The following is a 23318-nucleotide window of genomic DNA, read 5'->3' on the forward strand; positions in this document are numbered from 1 at the left end:
CACCAGAACTAAACATATAATTCCAGTAATGGTCATACTAATATCTGGTCTGGGGTCCTGGACAGTAGTGAACAGCTAAACACATCACAAAAACACATCTGGCAGTCTCATCAGAGAGGTAAAGGACTCAATGGGCCATGGAGATTGACCTCCCTTTCTCTTCTCTAGATGAGGTCAAGGTTAAGACACATCAGTGAGGGGGCAGTATGTTGATGTTTGCACTGTAATCACTAGTTGCTGTATCAGTTTGGTAGAAAAATAGAAGATTTCATTCTCTAGAAACTGTCTGAAACGTTTCACCAGTGCTCAGTTCGTTCACACTTCTTTGAAAGAAGGAAAAAATATTATGAAAATAAACTTCTGTGTCTGGCAGCAACACAAACAAAATTGTCTGTGCTATTAATTACACTTCAGCTCCATTATATACAGGTGTACAATGTTAGAAGTCTTATTTTTAATCAGTGACTGTGAGATAAGGTTCTTCATGAACCAGCTCCAAGAAGAACTTAAACACTCATGTTGGACCAGCACCTTAGTCAATGGGCGGCATAATATCACAAGGAAATCATTGCTTGTTGCAAAGGTAAGTTAGACAATGTTGGGGTTTAATGCAGCCAGAGTTATTCAAGCTAAACACTGCATGAAATAGCTCTAAATGTTTTTGAATATATAGGAACAGCAGACAAAGTCTATGTCAGACGGATGTAACGTCAAAGCACCTCATTCTTCAGGAAGTTCAGAACTTCAGGGCAGAAAGGAGCAAGAGGAAATAAATCAAGGTAAATAAAAGAAAGGATGGCTTTGAGAAGGCCTTTTGGGTGTGCCTGTTAGTAATCTAAGGACAAGGGTATCTCGAATTTGAAAGCAGATCATTTAAAGTGGATAAAAGGAAGTAGTTCTTATGCAGCATGGACCTGTTCCAAAGCCTACCAGTAAAAGGAAGGGTTCCCATGAACTTCAGCTGATGTTGGATCAGGTCCCTTATAATTGAACTGTAGACCTTGGCTGACACATCATATTATTGACCTAAATTGCTCAGCAAGATTAAAAATGGGATTAGACTTTAGTATGAATGAATGTTTCAGGCATAAATTGATCACAGGCTGGAGGTGAGGAAGAAATTGCCTCTCATAGCATAGCATTGCACAATCAGGTGGAGTATGTATTTCTCTGAAGCTGAAAAATCTGGCACTGGCTCTCATTGGAGAGAGGACACTGGACTAGAAGGATCATTAATTTACTCCAATTCTTATGTTGCTAAGAAAATGTTCTTATTGGTCAGAAAATTGGAAATATTTCACCTTTCCCAGGACTGTTTCCTTTGAAGCTTGTTTTGGTAGAAATTTTGGTCCTGATTGTCCACTGTCTTGTGTAGTTACTTATACCTGTGGAAAATGAGTGGAAAACACTCTGGGAAAGGAGAGAGAGGAAAAGTGGTGGGTAGATGGGGTGTGCCAGGACTAGGACAGTTGTCAGTGCAAGGAGGAAGCAGAAATGAGTTGAAAATGGGGAGATGGTAAGAAAAAAAGAAGAAGAAGAAACAAAAAGCAGAACTTAGATGGGAGGATAGAAAGAGGTAGATTGTCCCTAGCCTCTGTTTGCCAGAAGCTGGGAATGGGTGACAGGAGATGGATAACTTAAGGATTACCTGTTCTGTTCATTCCCTCTGAAGCATCTGGCACCGGAAGACAGGATATTGGGCTAGATGGACCTTTGGTTTGACCCAGTGTGATGTTATCTGAATAAAATATGGCTATATAGATCATTGTTGCAACCACTGTTATATATTTGCAACAAATCTTGTACAAAGATTATCAAGTAAGGTGTCTATGGAAAGTTTATGACTTGCTGAATATAATTCTGCTATTTGTATGCATGTATCATTTTTGTAATTGAAGTTATGAGTATTGGCTCTATAACTGGATTTCAATTGTTTGCTTCTGGGGTAACGCCCACAAGGTAGCTAGCCAGCACATCTTGGAGGGACTATTAAATTGAGTGGCCCATCAAAAGAACATTTAACTCACAATGGAAGACGCCTACCTATCCTGAAGGGACTTTCCTGTAAACATGCTGTTTGAGGTATAGGTAATGATTTCCTACTATGTCTAAGTGGAATCATGCATGGACATGTGACTCGCCCATGTGACTCCAAACATGATCTTGTCACCTGTGATTTTCCACTAGCTGTGCTGAGGGCTTTGTTTGAAACAATGGTTTTCCCTCCACATGGCAGAAGCTATAAAAGGCGCTGAAAACACCTCCATTTTGCCTCTTTCCTGCTCCAGCCTCTGGACTATGGATTTATACTAATGGGAGCATTCTAACCAAGAGACTGAGGTCCTTCCAATTATTTGGAAGCAGCCAGAGACTTATCCAGCCAGCAGTTTATTCCATCACTGCTACAAGCCTGAACCAAGAACTTTGCAATTACTGTATGTATTTGATCCCTTTAACCAGTTTTAATTCTCACCTTTCTTTCTTTCTTTCTTTCTTTTTATGAATAAACCTTTAGATTTTAGATACTAAAGGATTGGCAACAGTGTGATTTTTGGGTAAGATCTGAGTTGTATATTGACCTGGGTGTGTGGCTGGTCCTTTGGGATCAGAAGAACCTTTTATTTGAGGAGATTGGTTTTAAAGAACCACCCATCTCTAAGTCTAGAGTTTCTGGTGGCGATACAAGGACTGGAATGCCTAAGGAAACTGCTGTCCTGACTTCTTGTTAGCCAGTGTGGTGAAACAGACATTTATTTTTGTTGCTGGTTTGGTATATCTCATGGGAGAATAACCTCCAATTTTGGGGTGTATCTGCCTTATTTCTCAGCAGTTTGTCCTGAATTTGGTATTCTCATTTGTGACCCACAGAGGCATGGTTACACCCAGTATGGCCGTTCTCATGTTCTGATGTACAGAACAGATGATGGAAAGGGGAGAAAGGGAGGGCAAAAAGGAGGAAGAGAGTGGGAGTGAGAATGGAGGGAACAAGGGAGCTGGCTGAGAAAGTGTAAGTGATGCAGCTGCCTACTTGCCCCCCACCTCCAAAAAACTCCATGGGAACTAACTGGCTTCCTGTTATTTCCACCTCTTTGACTTTAGGTTCTTTCATTTCCGCTATTATTCTTTCCTTTCTATAACATGGTTGCTGTATTGCTTGACTCTCTGAAGCATTTTGGGGTACAGTTTAAAAGAAAGAGTCTATAAAAGTAAAGTGGTGGTGTGCTGAACTTTTCACTTGTTTGGGTACCTACCAGCAGCCTTTTCTGTGTCCCTTCTCATAATATTCCTCCCGCAGGTAATCCAAGAGCCTTCTCCTCTGCAGCCGCTGCCAATGAAGCAGCCTTCGGGTATCTTTTGCCTTTGTTCACTTTCCACTCCTTTTTAAATCTTGTCTGAAAATATCTTTGCCTATACATCTCTTAATCTCTACTTCCTTTTACTACCGTATATAGAGCCTGCCTATCTTTAGTAACATTTCCCATTCTTTCTGAAAGAAGAGATCCTTTCACACAACAAGGGGAGAATTGGTTATGGAATGAGGGTTAATTTCCAAGTTACTGAATGTATTCTTAAAGGACAGGGGCCAAATCCCTGGCTGGTGTAATGTAAATCAGCACAGGTTAGCTGACTTCAAGGGAGCTATGTCTGTTTACACCAACTGGGGATCTGGCCTCTAGTTAGAGGTACATTTGAATGTAGTATTTAATTAGTTAAAAGAAAATTCTTCAAGAGCAGACTGTTTAAGATTCTTAGCCCTGGGTACTTTGAAGAGGACATCAGCAAAGCCAGATGTGTCACTGGATTGAGAATTAGGAGACCAGGATTCTAAGCTTGCCTCTGCCACTGATTTTCTATGTGACTTCAGGCAAGTAGTTTCATTTCTCTGTGCTTCTGTTTCCCCTCCTACCTTTTGTCTGTTTCACTATGTGTTTGTACAGCACCTAGCAATTCAATAGACACCCATCTCGGTTGGGACCACTAGCTGCTATTCAGTGGTGCAGTCCTACTATTTAAATTATAGGTACTCTACCCTTGCCAGTATGGCCACGCATGTACAGGGTGTGCGAGCTCACGCTGTGTGGAGGATGCTGTTTTGTTCTTTACAATGGACACCTCCATGCAGCTGCATGAGGACACCATTTTGTTTCTGTGTAAAATAGTGTCCTCCATGTGGTGTGACCTCACCCACGTACAGTGCATGCGAGGTCATGCGATGCAGAGACGCCATTTTGAGAACAAAATGGCATCCCTCCATTCAGCAAAAGTGCTGGTATGCTGTTCAGGCGTGATCCAGCCCAACTACAGCACAGCTGCTACCATAATAAAATAACACTAAAAAGGCTATACAATTGGGTATTTTTAACCGAGGGAGTAATGCTTCAGACTTATCATTAAATCCTCTCACTTCATTTTCTATATTTCTTCTAATTGTTTCCTGTCAACACACCTTTGCTATTGAGAGAGATTATAGTGAGATGTGTATGACCCTTTGAGATATAACTTAATTGATTTATTCTGGTTTACCTGGGATTCACTGTAGGCCTTATCGTATAACCTACACAAAGAACCAAACACCTAATTTACCCTGAAGGGGAAAGCTTGGCAATAAGTACCTCAACTCTGTGATCAGAACCATTAGAAAGGAAAGCTTCTATTACTGCTTAGAGCAGGAGCACAGTGAGGAGAGGAGAGCTTGTTCTGAGAGGGTGGTGCAGTGTATCAGGAACCTAGCTGCAGGTATGAAGCTGGGAAAGGAGGCAGTCTTCAGAAAGAGGGTATTACATTTCATATTTTCTAAACCTTTTTTTTTTTACTGTTACATAAAATGAACGATTGAAAGTTTGTCAGTGTTGCCAACTCTTGTGACATTTAGTTATTTTCTTAAAGCCCCAGCTGCTGGAGTCAGGTGATTACTAGAGAATCTCAGTTTCATTTAATGTGTGTTTGTGTGGCGTGTGTGTGTAAAAGTTTCCAGCCTTGAAGGTTGGGGAGAAAAAGTGTAAAGTGTTTTAGCAAAGGCACCCTAAAGGCTCAGAAATCAAAAGGCAAAGAAAAAGAGCCCAACATTTATTATTTTTAAAAATATTTGGATTTTTAAGCCCATTTCATGATTGGGAGTGGGGGGTCTGGCTCATGATTTATGAATACTTGTGTTGGTAATATGGAAATCTGCTCATTTATTCAACATGTTCTCCCCCATCACATGTATGTACCCTAGTGTATTATTATAGGGGTGATTCATGAGAGATGGCCTATCCAGACTGGGTTGTTCTGGTAGGGTGACTCTTATGCACTAGGTTGTTCACACATTGATTTGTTATCATGGGGCTGCTTAGTGTTGAGCTTCTAGAGTTCTTGAATTTAGAAGTAAAAGGGCTATTTAAATACATTTTGGGTTAGTGAGTTGGGAAACATATGAAGAGTTTGTGAACAGCTTCAAGGCTGTATCCATGGAGCTATGCTGAAGCTACGCCACCTGAGGGCCTGGCCCATAATTTACAGAAAATGTAGGCTATGAAGTTCCAGAAAATGTGGGCTAAATCCCACCCCTGCTTGTTATCCATTCCACTGACAGTGGCCTGTCACAAGAAATGGTGATTAAGTATTATCTCCCTGGTAGCAGCACAAACAGAGGAGAATATAGATTTGCTTCTCAAATGATGTCATAACTGAATTCTGTCTCTTATTGGCCACATGGCAGCAATGGCTCAGAAAATATCTAACTTTCTTTCAAGGTGGGGCGGTGATGGAGTGGTTCTAAAAGGCTCCCTCTGTCCCAGTCCGATCTGGCCAGAGGTGAAGGAAATAGTGTGAGATGCTTTGAGTGAAAACATTATGTGTCTATTGTTAAAAGTAATTTCAGATCATCTCTTTGGGATTTTAAAAACAATTTTTAATAGTAAAAGACCAAAGAATAACCTGTTACAATGTGAACATGCTGCAGTATTTCATAAGTTTTTTTAAAATATAATTTTTTCCTTGCAACATTGCCAATTCTCACAGCTTCTTCTGAAAATAAGGTTTCCAGGGGCTCTCTCATTCTCTCTTTTTTTAAAGACCAGAAGAGAAGTTGTTTTAAAATTCTTTTTATAAATCTTAAAACTCCTTAAAATGAAAGGAATAACTATAAACTTAAAAGAATCCCCCAAACCTAAGACCAACAGCAGCTGCCTCCAAACCCCTGCAAAACAGGTCTTCAGCCAGATATGGGAGCTGGCAGGGAACGTATTGATTTTGGACACCTTTGAAGGGGAAACCTAGCAATACTCTTGTGGTGGAAGGGAATGTACTAACACAAGGTTCAGAGGAGAAACTTTATCAATACCTTGATGTTCACTAGAATGTCTCTGGATGCCTTTAGAAAGAGGGAACTTTGTGGCAGAGAACAGTCCCAATGCCACAAAGCCATGTCTCAACCTGGGACAAAAATGGGAGCTCAAGGGCTACTCTAATGCTCAGTCCTCATGTTATGTTCCTAATTAAGCACACTAATGAGAGAGGCAATGACCACACTTCTTTGTGTGATCCAGAAACTGGAACCAATCAGCCTTTTTCCAGACAAATTATAAGAGATGGTCAGAATCGGAGAGATAAGGGTCATATAAATAGAGCAATTTAAGGTGAGAGAAAGCACAAGAAAACTGACATCCTTATTTAATCAAAAAAACAGAGGCTATTAATAAATGAAATACGTCAATCATATTTAAAACCTAAATAAAAATCATACCTGCACTGAGAAGATTTTGAGAAAGAGGAAGAGCTGCAAAAGGAGAGAAGGATGCAAGAAACGAGAAGCAACAGTGCATGAAAAACAAAGGTTATAGATGATATCTGCCTAACAAGTAGTCCTGTGATTGGTGGAGGGGGTTTCCTGTGACTGTGGGGCCTACTTCTGATCTTCCATCCATTCACACAACCGAGCAGAGTTCCTCTGGGCGGCGTCCACTGGCTCCCTTGACGCCTTCGAGGAGCAGTAGGCGCTGTCCGGGGTTCTCTGCTCGGTGTCCCCGTCAGGTTTCCTCCTTTTGACCCTCACACTTATCCCTGTTATTTTTCCATTGTCCCATGCAATTATTTGAGTCCCCGGCCCAGTGGATCTTCCCCAAAGATTGCGGGATGGTGCGTTAGCAGTGGGCAGGCTTGCATATGAAGTAGTCCTGTGATGTAGTTCGCCAGTTGACACACAATTTGTACTTGTAATGTGTATATATATATATATATAGTTTGACACATGCAGTGTAAACCAGGGAAAGGTAAATTTGAATGAAGCTCACCACAATGTTTAGAAAAATGACATCCTCTTTTATGAGTATCAGATAATAAAAACCATTTGCCCCTTGACTCTGAACAAAATTAAAATCCTTTCTTAATGCAAGAGAGGAAGGGAATATTCTTGCCCCGTCTCTGCACAGTTTCGAGTGTGGCTAAATGAATCACCATTCCCAGCCCAACAAGGACTAAGGCTTCCAGAGACCAAGAGATAGATCCATAAGGTTAAGTGGAACTACTCTCCTTCTGCCTACTCCCAGTTGTTCTCTTGCACCAACTTCTGAGGTCAGGTGTTCAACGTCAACACATGCATCTGCAAAGCTTGAACTGGGGAGGGGCATGAAAGGAAAATCCTTCACATTCCATGGTTGATAGGGATGGGGAGTGATGTGGGCAGGGGGAGGGCTACTGTATGCTAAATGTGAGGAAGAAGAAAGTAGGTAGGACTCCAACTTGTGCTAAACCCACAGAGTGCTAGAAGCACTCAGCTAAATCTGGCTGGTACACAGCCCATGCCTTAGGGTATGTCTACACTGCAATGTAAGCCCAGCGTTAGTGGGACTTGAGTCAGTTGCCTGTGCTAGGGAACCCTGGGCTTGAGCGGCTACATTGTATCTTTACCTTATATTAAGACTTTTCTAACCCAGGCTTGAGCATAGGGCTCTGGTGTCCACACTGCAGTGTGCAGACCGAAGTCTTAGTAACCATATCCCAGAATCCCTAGCACCTCCACCCTCTGAAATGTGGCTGCTCTAGCCCTAGGACCATGATGCACTTTGGGAGAACTTTATTGCCTACCCTGCGTGTTACCAAGAAGCAAGTCACTTTGCAAAAGGCTTGATCAGTTTGTTTTCCATTGCAAGCCCAGGAGGCTCTCTGACAGTGTGCTTGCAGATCAGTGATCAGAAGAGAATGGGTTAACACTAACCTGAGCTGCTGCTGTTTGCTATTTTTACTAGAGTGGATTGCAAATTGTTGGGATAGAGAGGATCAAGGAAGTTGTCCCATGGAATTGTGGGATACTTCCAGCTGACTCCCAGGACCGAGTCAAGCGGGGCTCCGTCTACATTGCAAAGCAATAGGGCTCGCACCTTGGGTGCCAGCTTAACTCCTCCAGCGCTGCAGGGTCCTGGAACCCTGGGTCTGAGCCCTAGGTTAGAGCAATTGCAGTGTACATGCAAGGGAGGGGGGGGGTTAGGCTTGAGCCAAGGCTCACGCACAGACCTACGTTCCAGTAGACATACCCTTAATGGGTATATGTCACTGTCAGATGACAATTGCAATGCTTCTCCATTTTCTTAACCAACAGCTGGCAGATACAAGCTATTCCTCATGTAAATATGGTACTAGGAACAGGAAGGGATTTCTACTTATAGGATATGAAAGTTTATATCACCCTGAGAGTCACTTGATTAGAATGGCAAACCCTCAGGATAGCAAAGGGGTGAGTGCTATGATAGATTTAGTTAGTGATCTCAAACATTCAGGCTGTCAGCTGTCCTTATTGGAGCAACAGAAATCTAATAACTACTCCACTAACCTGTGGATAATATAGGAAAGATGTAGTATTCCCAAGCCCTTCTGTTCTATGGCTTAGAGGTGAATTTTAGTGGCAGATTCCCTATGGAGAGCTCATGTGAGAGACTCAAGGTTCTCCTTCCTAATGAAAGGTGGATAGGTGACTCTCAGGACTCTGTTCCCTATGAATATACACAGAGCAATTGATTGCTGGCTCAGATATCATGGGACTATCATCCACATCTGTTGGACTTCACATACACATGGAAAGCTTGAGAGTATCCTGAGAGTGGGCGATGGGTTTAATTCAGAGTTAGATTTTATAGGGTCAAGGGTGGGAATACAGGATAAGACTTCAAATAGGCACATACAGACAGTATCTCAAGTGACTCAGAGCGGGGCATATGGGGTGAAAATTCATACATACAGCATCCCAGGAGTCAGGGGATACAGGTGAGACTTCACACACATGAATACTCCAGGGGGAAGACAGGATATTGTACAGAGATATTTAAACATTTCCAATAGTTTCATCAGATGAGACCTGGTGAATATTCAGGGTCCCTGATAACTTCTTGCCAAGTTAATCTGAGAAGGAATTGTTTAGAACTAGGTGAATCTCATGAAGCCACCCTGCACGTGCTCAACAGAATGTCAGCAGGTGGACGGAAGGGCCAAAAATAAGTGTCAATGGTGAAGAAGACCATTCTGGAACCTTGGAAGACACCAGTAGTGATTCTGGTGACTTAGATGATACCAAACTGTGCCAGCTCATGCAGTTCCAGATGGCTGAAAGCCTCCCATGGACAGATCACTGTAATATCTGCAAGATAGAGAGAGAGAAACTGGATAAGTTCAGTACAAGCTCAGTATACCCCATTGTTTCTTCTATCCTAGAGAGATGGGCAGGATGATTATTAAAGAAATAGTGCTAGGTGAAGGAGAAAGGAAAATGGGCCTCTATTCAAAGACTAGACAGAGGTGAGAGACAATATTTTCCCACCACATCAGTGTAAGAGTGGGCAGCCTCCTGCCACACTGAACTAGATCAATGGTTCTCATGCGGCATCTCACCACTTGCTGCACCAGAAAAAAAACCCCAACATAGTCCATGTAGTCTTGTATCTCATCACCAGCAACTGATAACTAGAGCTATGTGAACAGCTCACTTAAAAACTTTTGATTAATTTTGCTTCCCTGTTAGTTTGTTTTTATAACCAGATTGTGATTTTCTTGAATACTTTTGTTATCTAACATTATTTGCTGAATAATCTTGGCACAAAGTTCTTGGTGTGTAGATTATTGGCGTGTGTCTGATATTTGAAATCTGAGCTCTTTTGATTGGACACAGATCACATGACACATTTCTGGTCCCTGGTTGGACGAGTATAACTCTTGGAATCAGGATTCTGGTGAGAATGCTAACAATTAGCAATTTAAAATTCACTTTCTGTGATTTTCTTGCATTATTGGTGTTAAAGTAACCATTTCTGTGAACTTTCCTGCTGATGAAGTCACTTGCTAGAATATTTGCAGAAAGCAAACACAAGTGAGCCCATTCACAACCAAGTGAATCCAGACACGAATTTTTCATAGTATTTGCCTAATTCCACATCTGATAGAAGATTACAAGGAAGGGAGATTAGAACACCCACAAGGCACCTTGGCCATTTGTGCAGTGCTACATTATGGAGGGGCAGAAATGAAATGTATACCTCACTGCACTGCTATTACACTGACAGACCAGTGAGAGTTAATTTCCATCCACACACCAGCAAAGATGTCTTTGTTCTTGCAGTAGAGACCAATTCTCATCAACACGAATGCTGCATCAATTTATACCTGACCATAGCAGGCAATCATCTTAAGCCCTGAAGCATGAAGGCTGATTGTCCATCTGTCTCATATGGTTTAGACACAACAAATCCTGCATCTTGGCAGGTGGTTAGACTGGATGACCCTTGCTGTTCCTTCTAGCCCCATGATTCTATATTTTTGTAACAGAAATACTTTAAAGGCATCTGAAGAGCAATATTACATACAACTTACCTGTTCCAAGTCCCTCCATACCTGGAATGTCATCTCCAAACCTGTGAGAAAGGACAACAGAGGAAGGTGAGACTGGAACAGAACCAAAAGAGAAGGATTACCTCACACAGGGTCTTTCCTAACTGAAGGGAGATTGGATCAGCACCCGAGAAAAGGGAATAGTTTGAGGATTTTGCTAAATTACAGGGACAAAGGACATAAGATCAGCAGCAGAGGAGGGGGACAGCTCACAAGAAGTTCCACACTGCCAAGGGGACGTAGGGTTGCCAGTTTTGGTTGGATGAATTCCTGGAGATTTCATCACATGACAGAATCTTTAATTAAAGATTAATCTTTAATTACTGGATTGGCAACCCTAAAAGGGAGTGACACAAGAGTATAATACAAGTGTTTCCTGGTTTGGCCTAATGGGTTCCATGGAGAATTTGGTGCAACTCTCTTGTTGGACGCATAAGGGGGAAGTGTCACTTCTGGCATGATTTCCCCCCCTATGAGAACGTATCCTGCCTTCTCATGTTCTATTCATGCAGAGATCATCTGAAAGATCCCAGACATGAGAAGGTGTATCAGAGCACCTCACTGCCTCACCTAATGTATGTGAAGGGACATACCACTCCCTGGAGCTCTCATTAGTGCTCTTACCCTTTTACTCCTTTCTTTGGGGGCTTGCTTTTGAATTGTCTTGTCTGCCTTTGCTTGAACTTGGGAGGTCCCTTGCGTGGTGTGGTGGGACCAGCTGCTACTTCTGTGGTGTTGAGGGTATTGGCGTCGCTCATTCTTGGGTTGTTGTATACACAAGGTACTCCTCTTTCAAATCTTCCTGTCTGTAAGACAAACACAGATAATGAAATGGAAGGAGGGTGCTGAACTTATGACTTCTAGATGCCATCAGCCAGAGGAGGGAGAAAGGACTATAACTTTGACCAGAGCCTAGGGATGGGGATTCAACAGCCAGGATGGGCAGGGATGGTGTCCCCACGCCCCCTGTTTACCAGAAGCTGGGAATGGGCAACAAGGGATGAATCACTTGCTGATTACCTGTTCTGTTCATTCCCTCTGGGGCACCTGGCATTGGCCACTGTCAGAAGACAGGATACTGGGCTAGATGGACCTTTAGACTGAGCCAGTGTGAACATTCTTATGTTCTTATGTACAGTTTAAGAATCAGAACAGCATCTGCAATCACAATTGCTAGGATAAAAATGGCAAGTTCTCAGTCTACAAGTCATGGGGACACCAGCTAGGGGCAGGGAGACTTTTATTTTCTTAGCAGGATATTGCACAGTGAGCTGCAGAGAGATGGTTACACCTGCTTCTGAAGGTTAATGTTGGAGACAGGTTGCTAGACCAGATGGCCCAGTAATCTGTTCTGGTGGAGCAGGAGGACTAGTACCAATGGAGCTAGACAACTGGTTTGTCCTAGTCTGGTAAGGCCTATATTTTTATTTGCAGATTTAGTATATACCTACTGGGTGCCACATCACCATAAGAAAATGTTTATAATCATTACAGAATATCTGGGCAATATGGAATATTAGCCTCCTATGGAAATAGTTTCCCCCAAGATGCTTTAAACTGGACCAAGGCAAAGCAGTGGAGAATATATTTTAGGAAACAATTCTTCATTGACTAGGATGTGGGAGAGTGTGAATGGGTGAGAGATGACCCAATAGACAATGTCCATCTCCATTTTTGACGATTTTAAGTGTCATGAACAATGGCTTTGCATACTCCGTTGCTGCATATGGATCAGGCCACAATTCCCTATTGTAAAAAGGAAATCTAGGAACAGGGCTAACTAATTAATACTGTGTGGTTCCCAAATCTGTACATCTGCTCAGCAGATTGTAAAAGTGGCCAAGGAACCATTTGGTCACTGTCATCCCCTAGTGGATGGAAGTCTGGAAAGGATATAAATTCAATTGCTGGCACATAGAGGACATACATTTTCTTTTGTCTCAGGTGGTAGAGCTGCTGCATTGGTATCTGAGGGTCCTGCGGTTCTACACCCTACAGGACATGGATCCCTGACACCTGTGTCCCGGGGGTCACCCATCCCTTCATTAAGTCTAATGCAGCTCAGTGCACACTGGTCAAGAGCACCCACTGGTATAATGGTAAAAAAAAAAGTGGGTAAACTAGCCTACAATACATTCCATATTCTCCAAAGGAGAAGAGAGTAAAGCTTGTTTACTCATTTTACCCTCAACTCCACTCCTGTGTGCACCCATGGAAAGGGGGGGGGGGCTTCCATCTTTCTCCCTTCCTGAAGTCACATGCTTCGCTTCTCTGCATTCATCATGTAACTCCTGTCCTAAACATTTCTGTTGGTTCACTTACTGAATGTTCATGCTAACAAGTGTTGGAATTAGCTTCACAATCTCAGTACTGACGTCAAATCCCTTTATGTTACCACAGGAACTTTAGTATAATCCTCCAAATATCCTCTTTCCCTCCTCCGCCCTCTGTGACGCTGCTACAGACTGCAGAGATGAGATCTTTCTAATCACCAGCCTATAAAAGCCACCAAAGAGCTGGGAGTATTTTTAGATCATTGACAACCACGGAATGAGAGGGCTTCTTGCCCCCCATCAGTGCCTGCAATTGCTGTAATTCTTTCCTTTAAACAAAATCTAGAAAGGTCAGGGGGACAGCCTGAGGAGCAAAGAATATATTCTTAGCAATTCCATTTTAATGTGTGCATGCATGTCGATATGCCACATGCTTTGAAATAAGGGTGTTCCATACCAGGTGCTCAGATACCAAAGTGATCAACACACTATAAATACCTCAATAGCTGTATCTTTCCATATCTAATACACTAGAGACTGAACGATTAAAGCCATCCTAGGTGAAATAACAGACAGTACAGTTTGCAGTGACAGCCAGGAATAGTTTGAAATATATATACACTAGCCCTGCTGCTCACAATATATCCACAATCTTCCAAGGCACACTTGCTATACACTCAGTTTGATCACAAACCTAGTCATAGTAAATCTAGTTATGTATCTGTCTTGTTACCTATATGATCCCTGTCACCATAATATCTGAGCATCTCCCTGGAATTTATGGATTTATCCTCACAACAACCCTGCAGAGTAGGGAAACTACATTTTATAGAAGAGAAGCTGCGATATAGAGATTAAGTGATTTGTCCAAGGTCACAGAGTAAATCTGTGTCAGAACCAAGAATTATACCTAGATCTCCTGAATCTCAGTTTAGGGTCAAATTCTCTGATGAAGTAAATGGAATTGTGCTAATTTACACTAGCTGGGAGTTTGGTCCCTATTTTCTTAGCCACAAGACCATCTTTCCTTCCTGAGGATGTGTTATTTAAAGACTTGAGAAAATTTTTTAAAACCCTGCTGCTTTGCTCTAAGAAATGTAGATCATTAAGCATTGTGGTGTGCGTGGGCTATACATCCCTACACTTGTGGTTAAAGCATTGTGCACTAGTCTCAAGAATGATAATCAATGGGGTACACAGTCACAGTGATGTAGACACCCTCCTGGAGTACTAGAGGCACAGGGCAATAGAAATGTGTAATCAGTATCCAAAGAACATCTCTAACCAGCTTTGATCCACTTTGACAGACCCAGATACGGTGCTGGCTGCCTCCTATCCTGGCAACCCATGAGAGAATTAAATGTGACATGATAATAAAAATGGCTGACTGAGATTTTTAACCCTGGATACTGACATCAAGAAACCCCAGAGGCAGCTGGGCTAACATCGGTCAGTGAGATTGCTCCCTGTTTTAGCAGACACCAGGCTGGTGCTAGCACAACACTCCATCCAGATCATAACACCTTTGAGAGGCAGCTCCCTCCCCTCCCTCAAAGTCCCCTTGGCCCCAAGCTTTACTCAGGAAAAGAAGCAGATAATAGGAGGGCTCCGTCTGTGGGATTCAGAGCCTTTCCTCCACCCCACCACTATGTGAGGTTTCAGCCACCTCTACCTGGTATATGGTGGGAGAAAGCTTCAGACCAAACCATACTACATCCTATTTCTCATCTGCACTAATGTAATAGAGAGGGAGAGGAAATGGGATTCAACAGGGTTAAGGAATTACAGTTCTCTCTTCCCCACAGCACCTTCATCACTCCTGTTCTCCCTACCCATCTCCACAGCTGGATGGCACCTTGGGAAAGAGCACAGAGCTCTTGGGTAGGAAGCGCTGGGAGAGTTCATACTTCCTTCATCTCAAGCTCGGCACCAGACAGCACAAAGTCACTGTGCTGTTATTACACTGACAGGCCAGTGAGAGTTAATTTCTATCCACACACAGGCAAAGATGTCTTTGTTCTTGCAGTGGAGACCAGTTCTCATTGACACAGGAGCTGCACCAATTCTTGTGTCTCTGTGATCAGTTCCTCCGGAACCATGCAGGACTCACAGAAGTAGGAGAAACACACAGCACAGCCTTCCATTAGTGTTTTGCAACCCTGTCTATCCATTTATATAGACTTTTATGGTCCCTGTCACCCCAATACTTAGGTGCCTGACAATCTCCTACTTCACCTAGATTTGATCTTTTTCTATGGCACCTCTTTGAGTTCTCTGGCGCCTTACCTCTGAATACGTTCCAGAGTCTTTGTCACAGCTCCCCTGCCACTAATGTCACTGGCAGACAGTGAAAGATAGTCTCAGGGTGAGAGAACTGACGGAGCCAGTAGCTGTGGATTCCTGTCCTTTCCCAGTGAAGGTTGCTGGACAACTGAATGTTCCTTCACATCCTCTGCTCTCACTCACACAGTGTTATCTAATTGGCTCTGACAGGATCTTTACTTGGCCCCGGATTTAATCCATTTGCGTAATGGCCTTGCTTGCGTCTGAACACTAATTTTACCTAATACAATCTGTCCACAGTGATGTTCTTATCCCAGTGCTGGCAGATGACATCCCACTTCTGGGTTGGCTTCCAGGTTAATCTCCTTCCCCGCTACCTTCTGATTCCAATGCACTTAAGGAGGCTTGAGTACTAGTGACAAATAGCTGCTCTTTAATCCACCCCCTTCACAGCTTTAGTCTCTGATCCTCTATGGAAAATTTCCCTGACAAGCAAAATAGACATCTGACATGATCTTCTTTATAGCAGCATCAAATAGATTCCCCACGTGGGCTGTGACTTTCCTTGGGTCCGTGCCCTGAGAAGGTCAGACATGCACTACTGCATGTGTGCTGCAATCTGCAGTGCATCCACAAAAATCTGAGACACAAGGCCCAGGTGGGTTGTGATCTTCCTCGCAATGATGCTCTGGAAATACATATCGTCTCCAGGTAGAAATGCTCTCACTATTTTATTCCACGTGGTGATGTCCTCATCATCTCAGCTATGGGCCTCGTGTGCTGAAGCAGTGATCTTCCTTGCAGCAGTGCTCTAGCTAGAGAACTTTGTATCCAGTATTAGACATAACTGTGGCTGAATGGAAAGAAGTCCCATAGCTCCAGGGCCAGCTGTTTGACTTGGGGATGTAATGAATATTTCCAGCCTTGGCCACTGCTGATGCCTGTATCCTACTGCTCTGAGCTCTCAGACTCTTTTCTCTAGCAATGGTTTCAAGACCAAACAGAAACAAAAAAGGATACACTTAAAAAGAGAGTCAGCTTTTAAGCTGGTTCTAAGTAGAACTGAAGTCCTGCAGCCCACTCCTTGATGGGAATCCTAGGAAATCCCATCCCATCCTGCTAATGTGAAATGGTGAGCTTGGAAGACAGACTGTTACAGAGAGAAAAGGTTTATCATCAGACTGGGGAAGGGGGTATCTAGCTGTGTGAGCAGAACTCTTCAAATACCTCCTGGGGTTTCAGCAGTACCTTGTAAACAGCAGCTGAGTCCTGAACTCCAGTAGTGTCTTTACCACAGTGCCTTGTACACATTTTACATCAATGCCCTGCCAGTGCCAGCCATACAAAGACTCAGATGAATTCCACAACAGCCAAGCAATGGTCCAAATCAAACAGCTACCAAGAAAAACATTGAGGAAGAAGCTGCTTCCAAACTAACCAGCCTCTTATAGGTCGGCTGACTATTCATGAAAGATTTCCATTTACTTCAGTCAATGGATCCCTACACTAAGGTAAGAGACAGAGCAAAACATTACCTAAGAAATGAAAATCTGTCCCTTCCAGATACAAACTCCAAACAATTCTCCAGGGGTTTCATTAGACTTTTCTCAGCTCAATTTCTCTCTTTCTTCCCACTCTCCCTCCCCACCATCAGTCTGAGATACACAGAAGTTGTAGAGAATACTTACAGTGCTGAGAGCTCCTCTTGGAAATCATTAAATTACCTTCCTCCAGCCTGATTAGAAAAATCTCTCAAAGACGCAACTCATTCTCCAGAAATAGTCTGCCCGCAGGTGATGTCACAGACTCAAGGCACCAATCATGAGGCATTCGTTCTTGGAGGAGGGCAACCATGTCTCCAAGACCTCTAATCCTGGCTTTACTGAGGGTGCATCTAGGGGAAGGTTTAAAGAAATGTCATAAGCATGACATGCTCCTAAGGGAAGGCCCCTTTTTCTGAGTTGGGAAGGGTAGATGGGGAAAAGGAATCCTCCCTCATCTCCAACAATGTAGCAGCTTGGGGCAAAGTAGTTGAGTAGCCCAGTGCCACTACAACAGCCAATGGGCTAAGGTAACAGCTAGGTCTTCTGGGTGCCCCTGCATTGGAGTAGAGAGGTTAGGCCTGTGGATGAATGGAGTGACAGAAGAGGCAGGTAGGGGTGTGATAGAGAAGACAAGGGGAATACAACATTTTGTGAGGACATTTTACAAGGGAAGCAGATCATACATGTAGATAAATCTCTGCATTAAGCATCTTCACATAACTTTCATCTGACTTTGTATTATGCCTCTATTTTCATACAACTTTGTATCAGATCCTTATATAGAAAATTTTGTATTGAGCCTTGGTATAATGTTAAAAAAAATGTCTTTTTGCTAGAAGTAGCATAAGATCTCCTCCCCCGCCTTCCCTCGCCTTTTAATCAATTGCCCTGTTGAAGGAACCAGGTGTGAATGAGTAAGGCGTGGAAGGCAGCATCTCCAGACAGCTGCATCAGTTGGAGAGGGGATGGAAGCCAGACGGAAGAACAATGAAACTTGTCAAGTGGGCTCTCTAAAGAAGAGCAGATGTATTGACGGCCTTGGGGGTTAGCCATTATGGGCATGTCTACACCGCAATTAAAAAGCCTGCAACAGCTGACTTGGGCTTGTGGGGCTCGGGCTAAGGGGCTGCTTAATTGCAGGGTAGATGTCTGGGATTGGGCGGCAGCCTGGGCTCTAGGACCCTGCAAGTTGGGAGGGTCCCAGAGCTCAAGCTGCAGCCCAAGCTGGAATGTTTATACTGCAATTAAACTGCCCCTTGGCCTAGGGTGACCAGATGTCCCGATTTTATAGGGACTGTCCCAATTTTTGTGTCTTTTTCTTATTTAGGCTCCTATTAACCCCCACCCCCATCCCGATTTTTCACACTTGTGGTCTGGTCACCCTACCTTGGCCTGAGCCCTGTGAACCTGTGTCAATTGGCACAGGCCAGCTGCAGGTGTCTAATTGCAGTGTAGACATACCCTATGTGAGAATCTCAGCTTTCTTTAAAAAATGTCAATAAGTCCCATCTCTCATGGTTGTGGGGAAAAGCTTGAAAATGTGACCTGGGTGTAACCTAAAGGGTCTGAAACCAGAAGACAAAGAAAAAGAAGCTGAATTATATTTTTCTAATATCTTCATGATTTTTAAGCCAATCTCATGATTTTTTGAGGCTGGACTAATGATTTTGAATATTTGGGTTGGCATCTCCCCTCTCTGCAGGGACTGGCTCCTGCACACAAGCGCTCTGAGGTTAAACATGGTCAGCAGCTTCCTGCAGGCTGGAGCAGGCTTGGGGGGATATAAGCAGCTGCAGTATGTTGGCACCAGATTCTCCTCCCACACCCACTGCTCATTCCCTGTTCTCTGTCTGCCTCCAACTGGCCCAGACTTCTGTTTTCTCTCCTTGTTCCTTTCTCTTATGTTGAGAGCGTGCTGGGAAACAACTGTTTTGTTTTCCCCTGTAAAAAATGCTGATGAAAATGAAACTTTTTTTTTATTTTGTCAAAATTTTTCTTTGAAACTTTTTCAGGCTTTTGTTCTAAAAGAAAAACTAAATTATATAGGTTTTCAGCAACCAAAATTCCCAATTTTGCAGTTTAAAAAAGTCAACTTTTTTCCTGAGAAAAACCTGAAAATGTTTGACAAAATTTGATATTTTTTATGAACATTTCCATTTTGTTCAAAAAGCCCTTTCCCAGTGAAAAAGACATTTTGACAGAAAATACTCAATCACCTCCATTTATGTTCTTCTCTTGTCTCTTTCATCCCTTTCTCACCCTTTCCCACTGTTGCCTTCCCTTTTTCCACCTCTCTCACTCCATCTAGTCTCTTACCCTGCCCTTTCACTTCTCTTTCCCTCCTGAAGGTGCTGGACTCTGCTGTGTGTGTGTGTGTGTGTGCGCGTGCACGCTTAGATGCTCCCTTTTCATGGCATTAACAGACATGCAGGAGTGACTCTGTTGTAATTTTAAGGTGCATCCCGGCTGGATGAGGGAATTTGCTGGGCATGATGGCTTGACCAGGAGTCAAGTTCGATCAGTTCCCCCTGTATGTCCATGGCTATGGCCTCCCACATTGCTGCTTCATGCTCTGGCTTCCATCCCCTCTCGTGATTGACTAACACAGTGAGAAACTGAGTTTACTCCTTTTTTTCAGCTCCCGTGTGACACAGTTTAGACCTGGACAGGACCAGAAACTGGGGTCTAACAATAATCCTGTCTCTATGGCCCAGGAAGGGAGAACCACCACTCTCAATGCTGCTGTAGGCCAGATTTTTCCCCACTTCCATTCTGAGAAATCTTTTGCAACCCCTCCCACAAGATCTCAAACCTTATGGTAACCATAACTATACCAGAAATAACAACTAATTTGGCAAACGTTAATGATACATGAAACACACAATTTAAAATACACTCACAATTCCGTGAATGAGTTTGTCTTGCTGTGAAAATATATCTGACCTGAGGCTGAAATATAGTGGGCCAGACCTTGATTGGTGGTTCTACTGGAATCAATGGATCTGTATTCATTAATTTACACCAGCTGAGGATCTAAAACGGCTAATATAAAACATGTACGGTATTTGTTATTTGAACTAACTTGTCCTTTCCACAAACCCCTCTGTCCTTCTAAATCCCACCTAGGCCAGAAATGAACTCCAACAAATAATAAAAATACTTACACCCTGATTCTGATCTCACTTATATTCTAGAGTCATAGAAATGCAGGGCTGGAAGGGACTCCTCAAAAAGTCATCAAGTCAAAGTAAACCAAGACCATCCCTGATAGATATTTGTCCAATCTGTTCTTTAAAACCTCCAGTGATGGGGATTCCACAGTCTCCCTTGCTAACCTATTCCAGTGCTTAACCACCCTTAGAGTTAGAAATTTTTTCCTAATATCTAACCTGAATGTCTCTTGCAGCAGATCAAGCCCATTACTTCTTGTCCTCCCTTCAGGGGACATGGACAACAGTCGATCACTGTCCTCTTTATAACGGTCCTTAACAGCTTTGAAGATTTTGTCGGGTCGCCTCACAATCTTCTTTTCTCAAGACTAAAGATGCCCAGTTGTGTCAACCTTTCCTCATAGGTCAGGTTTTCTAAACCTTTTATCATTTTTGTTGCTCAAGACTCTCTCCAGTTTGTCCACATCGTTCCTAAAGTATGACACCCAGAATTGGACACAGTACTCCAGCTGAGGCCTCATCAGTGCCCAGTAGAGTGGGACAGTTACCTATGCACCACAGTAACTGTTAGCCTCCCTTGCCTTCTGGTACAGCTTTTGCATGGCACTGCTCCGGGTCCCTTTTGTAGCCACTTCTCCCCACAAATGCAGGAGATCCACCACCTCCTGTGTGCTCCGGGCAGGAGTGTGTCTGCAGCGTGGAGCTGGCATGGTTAGCGAGGCAGTCACTGGGTGAGCTCTCCACACCGAACAAACAGGAAATGGAATTTCAAAAATTCATGGGACTTTTGAGGGGAGAGGCGTGTACCTGTGTACCTGGCCACCAGGCAGTGGAGTTCAAAACGGTGACCAAAGCAGTCATGCTGGGGCATTTATGGCCACTAAAGTCAATGTAAGTAATGCAGTGTCTACACTGACACTGCGTTGACCTAACTACATCGAGCTAAGTGCTACGCCTCTCATGGAGGTGGCGTTATTAAGTCAGCATAGCAGGCGAGTTACATCAGCAGGAGCAACATTTTAGTGTAGACGCTTACAAAGTTAGTTCGACATAAGCTGCCTTGCGTTGACCTAACTCTGTAGTGTAGACCAGGCCTGAGACATTCACTTGCTCTTCTCTACTTTGCACCTAGGGGGACCTGTAGAATCCTTCTTTCCCTATCAGAAACCTATCTCCTTTCCTGTATTCACCCTCTTCTTTAGGGTTGCCACCTTTCTAATGGCTGGTAACTGGACCCACAAGGCCCTGCCCCTGCTCCACCTCTTCCCTTGAGGCCCTTCCCCATTCTCCACCTCTTCCACAGGCCCTGAGCCTGCTCTGCCTCTTCCCCATAGATTATAAAAATAACCAAAAACAAACGGACATCAGAGCTTGTCACACAAGCCAAAACCCAGACTGTCTAGGTGAAAACCGGACGGGTGGCAACCCTACTTTTCTAGCTCCATCTGCCAGTTAGAGTGCCTTCTCCCTTCCTGGATCTCCCTTTCAGGATATGTCTACATTGCAAAAAGAGGTGCGCTCTTAACTCTGGTCAGCTAACTCATGTTAGCAAACCAGGTTAAAGTAGTAGTGATGACATGCCAAGTTGGCATAACTCAGGTTAGCAGCTCATGACAAGCCCAGGCTCCCCTAAAGTATGTCTACACTGCAGCTCAGAGTGAGCCTCCCAGCCCAGGTAGACAGACTTGTCTTGTGGGGCTTGTGCCTGAATGCTAACAACAGCAGTGTAGATGTCCAGGCTCGGGCTGGGGGGGTTGGGTCTGTTTGAGAGCCTGAGCTTCCGCCTGTACTGGAACACCCACACTGCTATTTCTAGCGTGCTAGCTCGAGCCCCACTAGCACAAGTCTATCTCTCTGGGGTGGGGGGCTTGCTCCCAGCTGTACCCTTATAGGCTTGAGCTCCAGTTGCTAACCTGCACTAAAAGCTGAGCTGTTGTGTCTTCACTGCCATTTGAACCTGAGCTAGCTAACCTGCATTAAGAGCACACCCTTTTTGCAGTGTAGACACACCTGCAGTCTTTGACCCCTCTTTCCTTTACCAGATTGTTTTTCTCTTCCTCTGGCTCACTCCACTCTGCCCCCCCTCTGTGTCCCCACCCAGCTCCGTCCCCCAACTTTCTACCTTCCAGCCTTTCTCTTTGCCTGAACCACCCTCTCATTTCACCAACACCCTCTCCCCCAGCCTTGCCCCCTCTGTGTGTTTGATAGGTGGGAGACGCAGCAGCAGTTGCCCAGGGTTCCTGTATTTTCCTTCCTCACCTTTGAGCTGGGGACTGGAGTTATAGGATTAGCGCTTTAGCTGGCCTAAAAGCTGCTTAATTAGGTGTTAAGTCTCCAATCTTCTCCCTGTGCCTCAGGCAAATCTCTCCTTGAAATGCCTGGGAACATGAAGGAGAGATGGAGCACTCCATCACGTTCCCCTGGGCTCAGGTTCCCACCTGACCGACTCTGTGTCACCCAACCTGGAAAACACCAGCAGCCTCATCCCTCTGAATGAATTTCAGGAATCTGCTTCCAGAAGGAAACCTTCTACAGTAATATGGGTCAGGAATTACGGAAACCCATGAAGGCCCCTGCTGTGTGCTGTGCGTCCGGATCATTTCATGTGTGTCCCCTCCCATCTTTGCGAAACACATGCTCTGTGAACTTCAGCCTACCACATGCAGTGCTGAGGCATGTTAAACACACTCTCATTCCTATCTATACACAGGCCCTCACACTGTGCACATCTGCGCCCATATCAAGGCATGTATTCACATCTCTGTCACTTTCACTTGCCACATAAACTAGTGTACTAGTAGAATGAAGTAGTGTAACAATGGGGAAAATATATTGTAAGTTCCTGTGAGTAGCAATAACTTCAACAGGATTTATACTTTTAAAATGATTCCTCAGACAGGCTGGGGACTTGTACAAGCATAGCATATATGCATTTATATAATTTCACTTACTGGGCCAAATTCTCCTTTCAATCCCACTGAAGATGCTCTACATTTATTTTGCACTTTCTTCCCACAGAATTCCAAAGTATGTCACTAGCTTACCATAGAGACACTGTCCAAGAGATACTGTGTATTTCATTGGGGCAGGGGGGATTTCTGCATTTAGAAGGGATGCTTCCTACTCTAACCTGGGAGCCTAATATAGTCAAATTTCATTGTGTGGGCAAGTCAGTATTGGAAAGGTCAGGGAGG

The 23318-nt window shown here is 43.7% G+C and overlaps 1 protein-coding gene across 4 annotated transcripts in view; it reads right to left on the reverse strand.

Annotated features, from left to right (window-relative positions):
* Positions 1–6149: 6149 nt before the first annotated feature.
* The window catches only part of PDE6H (phosphodiesterase 6H), a 29292-nt gene continuing 12123 nt past the window's right edge, over positions 6150–23318 (reverse strand). Inside the window, exons 1-4 of one of the 4 annotated variants that reach the window (XM_044982308.1) lie at positions 17135–17272; positions 11479–11660; positions 10837–10877; positions 6150–9610 (exon numbers count right to left, since the gene is read on the reverse strand). In XM_044982308.1, coding sequence (XP_044838243.1) covers positions 9534–9610; positions 10837–10877; positions 11479–11612 — 252 coding nt within the window. In that variant the 5' untranslated portion in view covers positions 11613–11660; positions 17135–17272 and the 3' untranslated portion in view covers positions 6150–9533. Of the gene's footprint in view, positions 9611–10836; positions 10878–11478; positions 11661–15413; positions 15575–17098; positions 17273–23318 lie in introns of those variants that run through there. The other 3 variants (XM_044982300.1, XM_044982290.1, XM_044982316.1) reach the window with 3 other exon arrangements.

This window comes from Mauremys mutica, chromosome 1 (genome assembly GCF_020497125.1).
Source record: "Mauremys mutica isolate MM-2020 ecotype Southern chromosome 1, ASM2049712v1, whole genome shotgun sequence".
Classification (NCBI taxonomy): domain Eukaryota; kingdom Metazoa; phylum Chordata; order Testudines; family Geoemydidae; genus Mauremys; species Mauremys mutica.